Raw genomic sequence first — 11291 nt, 5'->3', positions numbered from 1 at the left:
TATGCCTGCAAATTGCTGCGTCCTTTGCATAGTTTATCAATTGTCAACGAACAAAATCTTTAGTTTCACTCTCGCTGCTCCTCAAGCAACCTTGGATTGGGTCTCGTTCTCGAGCCTCCACGTTTAATTCACAACTCAATATCCATGGATGGCTGAGTGCATTCTTTTAAACATGAAACACTAAATACTTTCCGAACGTTTGGCTGTTAAGGATAGGTGTTTATATCTCGCAGTCACCGACGGCTACACTCTGCAAGAGGATCCCGATTCCCATCGACCCTGTGAGGAGGGTTAAGAATCATATATAGCGCCCAAGTTTGAAAGGAGTGAAATGAGTTGCATTACAACCTATTCCATTAAATGTCAACACTACCTAGTGCACAAATTGCTCGAAATTATTTTTCTCGAAGGCTCTCTAGTTCAGTTCAGACATGATACAATTATGGTACTCTCTGTTATGCCCAAGGATCGACAAAGATGTCGTTGCCATTTTCCTGGTGTACAAAGACATCGTGGACGCAGAGAGGTAGTTGGTTAATGCCTTAGTCTAACTAGCCAGTGGAATTGTCCGGAAAATTATGGAAATTGCGATCATATTTAGATAAAATTTGGCAAAGATTTTTGTAAATCTAAGTTATAGTTGTTAAATTTCAAAATTTTAGGTGTCCTAAACGTTTTTGATGGTGCTGAATCTATTTCCACCATCAAAAACACGATTCAAACACTATCTCTACAAAAAATTTTAAAAAAAATTTGCCCGAATTCTGACCACTTTTAGTGGTCACGTATACGACACAAAGCTTCCAGGTTAATTAGGGGACGACTTTATACTGCACAAAGCTTCCAACAAACCTTACGATGCAAACTTTGCAATATCATAAAACCAAGTGAATCTATTCTATTTTTCATACTTCTTAATGTCACTAAAGGCGTAAATTTTCTGTCAGGAAACCTATCAATGTGTTGTGGTATGTATTGTAGATTTTGGCAAAGCAGCTCCTCAGTTTTATGCATCCTTCCTCCAGTGTCTGAGTTTTATACACCCAAGGCACCCAGGATCGACTCCTCTGGCGTTCTCCAGGTAACTGTTAATGCTCTCTCTGCCATTGAGTTTTCTCTGCCTTTCATTGAACGGAGACCATGTCTATTCAGAATATATGCAAACGATTTGCAAAGAACGATACGCCATTTTCACTGGCCATGTCTTTCCTACGCTTTCCTGTCTTCACTGCAGAACCCCACTTTAAATTCGCTAATATATGCACTCAAATAGCAACGCCACCTAAAACTCCAGACGGCAGGGGTGTTGCCACTCAATTTCTCATCGATAAATGCGGTTTGACACCGGAAGAAATTGCTAAAGCCTTTAGACATACGAATAAATTGCTTCGTGCAAAATCAAGTCAGAATATGGAAAAAGTTGTGGAGTTGTTAAATGGCTGTGGCTTGACCAGCCCTGCCCAGATTCGAAGGTTGGTCCTGCACAACCCTACCTTTTTGTTTCGCAGAGCTGAAAGAAACATACAGTCTAAGCTCAACCTCCTAAGGACTTTCATGAAGGAAGAGCATCTCTCCAAACTCGTATCTACTAATACACGAATATTTAATCTCAGTGAACGGAAGCTTAGGCTTTCGATTTCACTTTTGCAGAAATTGGGGGTCGAGGGGGAAGCTTTGTCAGATATTTTGGCATGGATTCCTCGCTTGCTCACGGCTTCAGAGGAAAAAGTTATGGAGGCGTTTAAACAGGCCGAGGATATAGGGTTTAAAAAGGGATCAAAGATGTTTAGAATTGCTCTGCGTCCATATTTCGGATTAGCGAAAGAGAAACTAGATCGAAAACGGCAGTATTTGAGCAGCCTAGGTTTTTCTGAACAACAAATTTTGTATTTAGCAAGTCAGCGGCCAATGGTTCTAACGCTTTCGGAGGAAAAACTGAAGCGTAATGTGGATTTTTTGGTCAAGACTGTGAGACTTGAATTGACTGATATTGTTAAATACCCAGATCTGTTTGCAAACAGCTTAGAGAGAAGGATGATTCCTCGATATATAGTGCTGGAGGCAATGAAGTTCAAACAATTGCAAGTGTCGAAAAGAGAAAGGTGTTTTCCGAAAATTATTCAGTTGACAGAAAAGCGTTTCTTGGAAGAATATGTTAATTCAAATGCCAAATTCTCCTCAGTTCTCCAGGACATTTACCGCAAAGGGAAAGCTGGAAAGTTGGTTCTTGGCAAGGAGACATTGTGTGAGTTTTTCTCTGTGGAAAAGATTAATGAAAGCCGCCATAGTTCGTCAGAAGCTTCAATCTGACTTTTCCTGTGCAGTCCTGGTAAAGGAGTTTTACATTGAGTGAAATGCTCCAATTCATAATTTCTACGGCTTCCCTTAGCGCGAGAAGAGTCCAAAAAACGTGTTTGCAATATTAAAGTTATACAGCTGCCAGTAACATTTTTGAAAAGCATATTAGAAAAAATATGAATGATTTGACAGTATTGCTTTCTTTTCATTTCGAGGTACAACACCATCTTTCCTGTTCTCCGTTTACTTTAATTCAATAATCAGCATTTTTGTAAGCATAAAAAGCAAATAACCGATTGTAATTTGTTGTTAAATAACATTTTTGTTCTCCAATGGTCGAAGTCTTTGCTTTTTTATATGCAACTGGTTAGTTTTCATACGCAAATGGTTATTTTTTCTGAACAGAGTTTGGGTTGCCTCCTTATGCAAATGGTTACATTTCTTGAACAGAGTTTAGGTTGCTTTCTTGTGAGCAAAACCTTATCTTAATTCTTTATCCCCAAGTAATCAAGCATCACACCTTCCAGATCACAGGCAAGGTTAAGATATTTTTATGGTCTCAATAAAATTGGCTGGGCTGACAAAAAGCAGAACATATTAAACTTGCGCGGGAAGGATAACATTTCTCCTCTCTAACCATCCATATTACATCCAAGTGACATTTACCAACTTGATAAGAGTTGTGAATTATCTATAGTTGAAATATTTAGGGAATTTCTTCAGTGTTAGATGAGTAGTCCAATTGTATGCGTTTTTTTCCAAGAAAAAAAATCTATATTTTTGATACAGAATTCAAAATATACATAATTGTCTTTCCAGCACTATCAATAGTTAATCGCTGTGCTTCTATTTCAGCAAAATGACCTACAGAACTCCTTGCTTTATACATTCATGCATTGACATCTAACTTAAACTGCCAGGTATATATTCAACAAATTAACTAGTAAAAAACCATAGAAACAAAACATCTGGAGAATCCAAGAAATTTTTAGCTTCTCACTTACAACACATCACCTTCTTACAGCGCATTGCCATCTTTGGTTTTTAAATTGCATAATAAGATTTTTTGCACAGCATAAAAAAACAAATAACAGATATTGATTTGTTGTTAATCACGACATCTTTTGTTCTCCATGGTTGAACCCTTGCATTTATAGATGCAACTTGCTAGTTTTTTAAACAGAGTTTGGGTGGGTGGCCTTCGTGGGTTTACTTATCTTGTGAGCAAAACCCTTAATCTCTGCAAAAGTAAATCGGTTCTAAGTAACAGGATTTGTGCCGAACCTGAAGGTTTAGGTTTGAAATTCAATGAACCAAAAAAAAGGTTTTCTCCAGGTTCCTGAACCTAAAAGAAGAACCTCGTCCAACCGAATCATTAAAAAAAAAATCAGAAATGGTTTCAGGTTTGATTTATGGTTTTAAAATTTGTTTAAAAATTGGGATCCATGGCACGATTATCAAATTTTGGAACACCATCATGCTTGTCTGCTGTGTGTCAGTATAGCCATTTTTTCATATATATTTTGTATTTATTAATCAAAATTTCTATTTCCATGTGTTCATTGATGTTATTTCTTATTTTTTAATGTTGTATTTCATTTTAAAAAACAGATTTAGCTGAACCTCATCCAAATTTTATTGGAAAATTCAAACTTAATCATTGCTGAACCTGAGCTCAAACCTGAACCATGTAACCTAGGACCAAATTATCAACCCGTGTCAACGAAAAAACTTGTGAATTGTCTATAAATAGAATTTTTATAGGAATATTTATTCATGTGTTAAATGAGTAGTTGTGTTATTATTTGGCTTTTCCCCAAGAAAGAAAGAAAAAAACACTCATTCATATTTCAAATGGAAATCAAAATATACATAATTATGTGCCTTTCACTTCCATAATTCAATCGCTCTGCTTCTTTTTCATCAAAATGACTTACAAAACTCCCTAATTTTATACAGTCATCCATTGGCTTCTAGCTTGAATTGCTAGGTCTATATTCAAGAAAAACAACAACAAAGAAAAATGATAAAAACAAAAGAATTCGGATAGTCGAAGAGGTTTACAGCTTCTAACTTACAAAAGATTACCCCCTATAGCTGTTTCTGTAGTCATAAATGGAGAGGATTTTGACCATCCAGTTGTAATCTTTTCTGTAGTCATAAATGGAGAGGATTTTGACCATCCAGTTGTAATCTATGATGCATGTGTCATAAATTTGATGTGCCACTTGAATATCCTTACTGATCACTATTTATGCCACATGACTATCCTTACTGATCACTATTTATGCCACATCACTATCCTTTCTGATCACTATTTATTTTGAGTGAAAGCTATGATCTTCATTCATGCTAGTTCCTTTTGGTTAGCGTCTTGTCATCTTCTTACACATTGGTTTTAGGCTGAAAGGTGTGGCATCTATGTAAACCTCGTCATCAAAACATGTAGTTCTTTTTGTTAGCGTATTTTCATCGTCTTATACATCTCTCTAAAGCATTGTTGTCCTGCACCGCATTTGGAAAACCGTCCAACCACCTGTTCCCCTCCATGTGTCCGCTGATTTTTTGAAATTGTGCCGGGTCATCGTCGGCTATCAATATTTCTCGAGCTATTATTCCATTAATGCACCTTTGGATTTGTACCTAAATCCAAAGGTTGGCCTATACTACCCCAGTGCATTAATGGAGCTATAGCTCCAGAAATATTGGTCTCCCCCGACTTGGATGGATGGATGTGCCTCTGCTATCTGGCCACTTCAGCGCTTCTATGTAGCGTATTTTTTGAAGGGTTGAAGCTGTCCTACCACGGAGGGAGGTCAGTGTTTCAGGGCACATTCACACTGGTCTCGGCTCATTGCCAGACTTTAGTTAAGTTCTTGCAGCGCCTCATGGACAAGCGGGTCAACACATAAGGATATGTTTTGCAGATTGCTTTGGATAGGATTAGATCTCTTTGATTCAACTCCCTCACTTGTATTTATGGGTTTGTTTGTCTTTGCAGTAAAAGTGGTGTATTTCCCACACATAAATGCTATTTAATTACACAAACTCATTTTGCACTTTCCCAACGTCATATAATTTACACAGGCTCATGTTGTACCTTTCTGACCTCTTTCAACTAGACACTGGTGAAGCCCTCCACGGTGAGGATATTGGTAGGGTGTCAAGCATAGCGCAGCAGCCATAAATGCATTCACGGTGAGGACATTGATAGGGTGTCAAGCATAAATAAGTTCACATTCTTTGAACCTGGTCTGCAAACACATCGCTTCCAAATTGATTTCGTAACTTGAATAACATGGCCGTTTAACAGTACATATCACAACAGATGCTCTAACTGATCCATTCCTCAGACAAGGAAATCATAAATAGTTCGAGGAAATCGGATTATCTCAAACAGCCCCAAGTGTGAATGGGCTTGGGCTTCAAATTGTAGAACTATCTTGCGTGCAGAGTTGAGAACGTGTCGCATGGTGCTGGTCTAGCCGTTTAAAATCTTTTGCTTTAGGATTCTCCTCATATGATTATGCATTCCACAATGTAGGTTGGATACTTGCGCAAGGGAAACACATCACATTCTGAAGGAGGGTTTCACTGTTCACAATCTCTGAAAATGAAGATGCGATCTCGGTGAAAGCCGTCAAAAACACTCTTGGGTTATTTGATTTATAAAGCACCACATGTTTTTAGTAAAGTTGTGTAAATGTTAAATGTTATTGGTATTGCCTTATCAAAATTAATAATAATATATTATGTTGATAATTGTGTTTATTTGAGTTTTTACAATTATCAAAATTAATAATAATATATTATGTTGATAATTGTGTTTATTTGAGTTTTTACAATTATAATTTAATGATGGTATTGTTTTAACTTCCACATAATATTAAAGAATATTTATAATAATAATCATATTATTAAAAATTGAGATTTATCTCAAAAATAGTTATTTCATTTTCCGTTTTTTAATTGAATTAATCAATTAAAAAAATGTTATATGAATATGTGTCATATGAATATGAGTGATGGTTTTTGGGGCATGTGGTGCAACATCCTATGTGGGCAAATCCCAATTGGGACACAATTCCCCAATAGATGCTTATAGAGTCATCCTTTTGATTCATGTAATGAAAGTGAAATACAAGTAAGTCAAGGTGATAATGCTAGTGAGAGTGGTAATGTAAGAGTGGGATGGTTAAGTCAAATAGATGAAAATATGTCATTGATAGCATTTATGTGTGGCCATTCACCACTTTTACTGCTAGGACAAACAAACTCATAAATACACGTGAGGGAGTTGAATCAGAGTGTTATGCAACCAACTCACAAATAGATAGATCAACGACTTAGAAATTATCTTCTTTAACGAGGAAACCTCTTTTACATTACATAAATGAACAATTCTTGGATGATATACATGACAAGATCTTTGTATATATGGGGTTTAAGGGGTCACAATATAATCAAAGCCTACATAATAATAATAATGTAAAGACATAATAATAACAATAGTGAGCTTCTATGAGATACAACAATAACAATAAAGGGGATACACTAGTAATATAGGGACCTGATATGACCCTCTCCTTAGAAAAAGTGTTGTCCTCAACGCTTGAGTAGTTATGGATGCTTCTGTATAAAATTCAGGATGCTTTGATACCAAATGTTATGTAACCCACTGACAAATAGATAGATCAACGACTTGGAAATTATCCTCTTTGAAGGGGGAACCTTATTTACATCACATAAATGAACAATTCTTCGATGATACAAATGACAATACCTCCTTTGTATATATAGGGGTCTAAGGGATCACAATATAATCAGAGCTGGCATAACAATAATAATGTAAGGGCATAACAATAACAATAGTGGACTTCTATGGGATACAACAATAACAATATGGGGGCTACATGGGCACAACAATAACAATAAGGGGGATACACTAGTAATATAGGGACCTAACATAGAGAGATCCACTCCTATCCAAAGTGTTAGTGTTGGCTTGAGGGGGTCTGGACCCAGGTTCAAAGTTAGTTGCACCAACCAACAAAACCCTACACTGTCGGCTCTTTCGGCAATAACCCTTGTAATGCAGGTTGCAGTCTCACCCGAGGCAGTATTGGTGGATGATAGAACCAGGTTTCTGCACCCAGAGGTTCGTGTGATGGGTTTTTGCTACTTCTAAGACTTTATTCTGAACTTCGTGACCCTAACCCTTGAAACACGGAAATTATAGTAATTTACCGAAAACGGATTCTAACTTTGTGCCAGTTGCTTTAAACATTCATAACATCAAGTAAACTGGCAGATCTACCACTTTCTCGCATCTATTAAGTGTTTCTTATGATAAATGTAGAAAACAAAGCGAATACACAGAAAATGCAGAAGTAAACATAAAGGCACAGATACACAGATATCACTCCAAAATAGCCTTTATTAGCTTCAAATCTTTTGTTACAGACTCTTTCTTGCCAACGCACTCAGTTGCAGGGGCCTGCGCACACAACTGCGGGAACCTTCCACTTCGCCTAAGTACAGAAAACATACTCTTTTGACTTAGATCACTTGTCCATACATAGATATTACATTCATGGATTATCTCCTATAACACTCTATGACTCCTTTTTATACCATCTTTCTTGGCGGGTCACAAAACAACTTAACTCCTAACACACTAAGGGGCTTTGACCTTCCTAAAGGCCCTTTGACTTCTAACGACCTTCACGCTTCGCTCCTCAAAATGCGGAGACTTTACAAAAATAACAAAAACTATTACAAAATTAACCCCAGGGGACCTTGTCCCAATAGGCCCCCAACACAAAGTCGTGACTCGTCCTCGAGTCACTTTGTTGATGGTTCCTCGATCTTCACCTACAACTCATTGAATTCAATCTTTAACACTCGTAGATCTATTGTCCCCTGCGGAACAGCCTGACGGACTTCTTCAACCAATTTTTCTGTGGTTGGGCCTTCGACTGCAAGGCCCACAGTCCTCTACGTCTACTGCACCGCTTTCAACTTGCTTTGTACTGATAGTGTTAGTTGACTTGCCTCATCCGCCCAGGGCTGTGTCCTTGAAGATATGATTTCTTCCTTGTGACGTAGCTCATCGATCTTGCCTTCCTGTAATTTGGTGAACCTTTGCACAGGTGCTAAGGTTCGTGCTGTAGACCTGATCTCATCGAATTGCCTCTGCGTTTCCCAGATATTAGCTTCAATCTTCTGCAGAGTTTGATCCTCCTGCAGTGAGGTCCATAGTTCCATGCCCTGTTCAAACACTTGAGTGTAGCCCTTGACTGCAACTTCTAAGGTAGCCATTTCTTCCTTAATAACAACCTCGTGCTACTGTCTGACTTCGGGAGGAGTGGTTGGCTGCAGTGTGAGTTGGAGCTCAGAGATTTGCAGTTGCAGCTCAAATCTAACTTTGCCAATTTCTTCCTTCGACTCCTTTACGTCAACAACTAGCTTCTGAATCTTCTCCGCAAGAGTCGTTTTCGCTGCAATCCGGAGCTCGGGAAGCTCACTATAGGCCTGTGCTATCGCTGCTTCAAGCAGCTGACTTTGCCCCATTACTTCCTCCCTTTCCTTAAGGGCCTGCGCCTTTTCTTCGAACATCTATTGATTATTGGTTTTGACCTTGTTGATGATCAACAGTGCGTGTTGTTCCCAAATTTTGAGCTCATCTAACACCCCTTGATGCAACTCGTGCAGAGTCTGAATAGGAAGCGTTGCCAGATTCATACTCAAGTCCATGTGTAAGAGGTGTGCCTTGCTTTTTACTGAATCGACGCGCACGAACCCCTCTGGTAACTACATTGTGCGAAGGTCTACGGTGAGTTCTATTGCTAAGTCTGACTCGCTCGCTTGTGTCAGGCTCACCTGTCCCACACTCGTTTGAATAATATTGTTTGAACCTACAATTCCTGCAGGCCCTACTGCACCTTACCGAGCATTTGTTGGTATTGTTCTTCGATGTGGCCCCAAATATTCTCCATGGCATCGCGGATCACATCGCCGATTTCGTCGAAGTCCCCCTCCGTGAGGACCAAGGGTGTTGCGGGGGTTGTCCTATTTGATTTCTGCTTTTTGCGCAGCCCTCTCGAACTCCTTTTCTACCTTTTCTTGAAGAATGAAGGGGGACTCCAAGTCTTCGCCCTCTTCCCCTTCTTCCTCTGTCTCTTCCTCCACATTTGTGCACTTTGTTTCTGACTCATCGAGGTCAATGGTAGCCTGCGATGGAGTCTTTTCTTTTGTTGCTTCTTTTTCCTTGGCAACAACTTCTTTCTCCTTTGTAGCAGTTTCTTTCTGTCGCGCGACCTTTTCTTTTGCCGCGACCTTCACTTTAGCAGAAGCCTTCTATGCTTTCTTCTTCTTTTCAGTTGATGTCGTTGTTGTGGTTTGCACTGCTTCACCTTCAACAGCCTTACTAGTTCTCGCATCGGCATTAGAGGGGGTGAGCCACTCACATGGCCACTTAATCACAACCCCTAAATTATCGTTCTCGATGACTAAGTATGGCAACTTGTGCCATGTGCCCTTGGCATCTTTCTTTGCGCGGATGTGTAGATTATGGAAATCTGCCTTGAAATCTATGACATTGAGGTACTGTGCGTGAAAACTTGGTGATAACCTTGGCTGCTGGTTAATCACCATTCTCAGTTCTGACTCAAATAACACCTAGAAGATCTTCGTCTCCATGACACACTCGGGTCGGGGTCTTTAGTCCCCCACAGTGAAGCAAACTTTGCGGCCTCAAGTAGATCTGAGTCCTATTGAGGGAATTGACTCTCTTTGGGCATCCTCCAGGCCACCAATGCGATCAACAACAACAACCACGTGTAGTGGAACGCCTTGCCCTCATCTTGGGCTTCTCTGCAGTCCTCCAAAAATTCATGACACAAATATTGAGCCCAGTTATACTGGAACTCCTTTGGCACACTTCGTAGCCAAAGAGATTACTGGCGCCGACACTTCATTAGTGCAGCACTTCCTCATGATCTTGTCAGCCAAGATTTGTGCGGTGAATTGCACCGCGCCATCAGAGATGGAACTTATAGCATATCCTCACGACTTCTTCAACAACGTGAAGTTGCTCTTCATTTGATCTGCCAACTTCTTCTCCTGCGACTTTCCTATGAAAGCCTCGGTAGGGTCTAATCCTTGGTAAGGCAACAAAGTTATTATGTGGATCAACATATCAGTGATCGGGATGGACCCTCCCAACTAGAGGCACCCATCGTGCACCAGTGTCAACAATTGGTGCACACAAACTGTATTAATAGTGGTGTGACTAAAATGCAGCACCCACAACATATTTAGGAGCCCTGCGCACCCAACTCCAGCCACCCATTTCATCGGTTCAAGCCACGTGACGTCCGACTCTTCATAGTATACCTTCTTCAGGTACTTGCTCGGTGCCAACTGTGGGAACTTCACATGGTCCCCTAGGTCCCAATCCTCCATTTTCAAGTATGGTATCCGAGCCAACAAATTGCCCTCAAACAACACATTCTCTGGCAGCAAAGGTGTGGAGACCATGAACTTCGCTGAATCCGGGTCTTTGGGCACTTTAGCCGTGGATTTTCGTGGTGGTATATATGGCGGTAGCTCAAGTTATTGGCTCAGCCTCCTCTGCATCAAATCATCTATTCCTCCGTGCATTTCTTCCTCATCCAGGTCCAGGGGCTCTGTCGGCTGTTTAGACCTATCCATCTTTCCCTTCTGGCGGATTTTTGTCGGATTTTTACATGGTGATTGCTGCACTGGTGCTTGCTGAGGCTTCTTCTACTTCTTATCTCTTGTCGTGGAAGCATATAGCTTAGGTCGTGGCGACCTAGGTGTTGTAGTAGGCAACCTTGTAGGTACATGTTGGGTTGGCTTCGTATCAGGCAAGTTGCAGTGATTTTCTCGATGAATATCTTGCGCTGCCAATCGGTTAAATTTGCGAATCTCGGCTGTGAAATCTGCTCCTTAATTCTTTCACAATCTTC

General features: G+C 39.9%; 1 protein-coding gene across 1 annotated transcript; it reads left to right on the top strand.

The window, feature by feature from the left end:
* Window positions 1–927: 927 nt before the first annotated feature.
* LOC149200743 (transcription termination factor MTERF8, chloroplastic-like) lies at window positions 928–2590 on the top strand. Its single transcript, XM_089399631.1, has one exon. It carries the CDS (start codon window positions 1141–1143, stop codon window positions 2308–2310), a length of 1170 nt encoding a protein of 389 aa, XP_089255757.1. The 5' UTR covers window positions 928–1140; the 3' UTR covers window positions 2311–2590.
* Window positions 2591–11291: the final 8701 nt, after the last annotated feature.

Source organism: Pinus tabuliformis, chromosome 2_1, assembly GCF_031772625.1.
Source record: "Pinus tabuliformis cultivar Carrire ecotype Pingquan chromosome 2_1, CPIR1, whole genome shotgun sequence".
Taxonomy (NCBI): domain Eukaryota; kingdom Viridiplantae; phylum Streptophyta; class Pinopsida; order Pinales; family Pinaceae; genus Pinus; species Pinus tabuliformis.
Note: the sequence above shows the minus strand (reverse complement) of the source record. Positions and strands in the feature narration are given on the sequence as shown.

What these genes read in the sequence shown, in the direction of transcription:
- LOC149200743 (XM_089399631.1), top strand. Translation starts at nt 1,141, where the DNA reads ATGTCTATTCAGAATATATGCAAACGATTTGCAAAGAACGATACGCCA.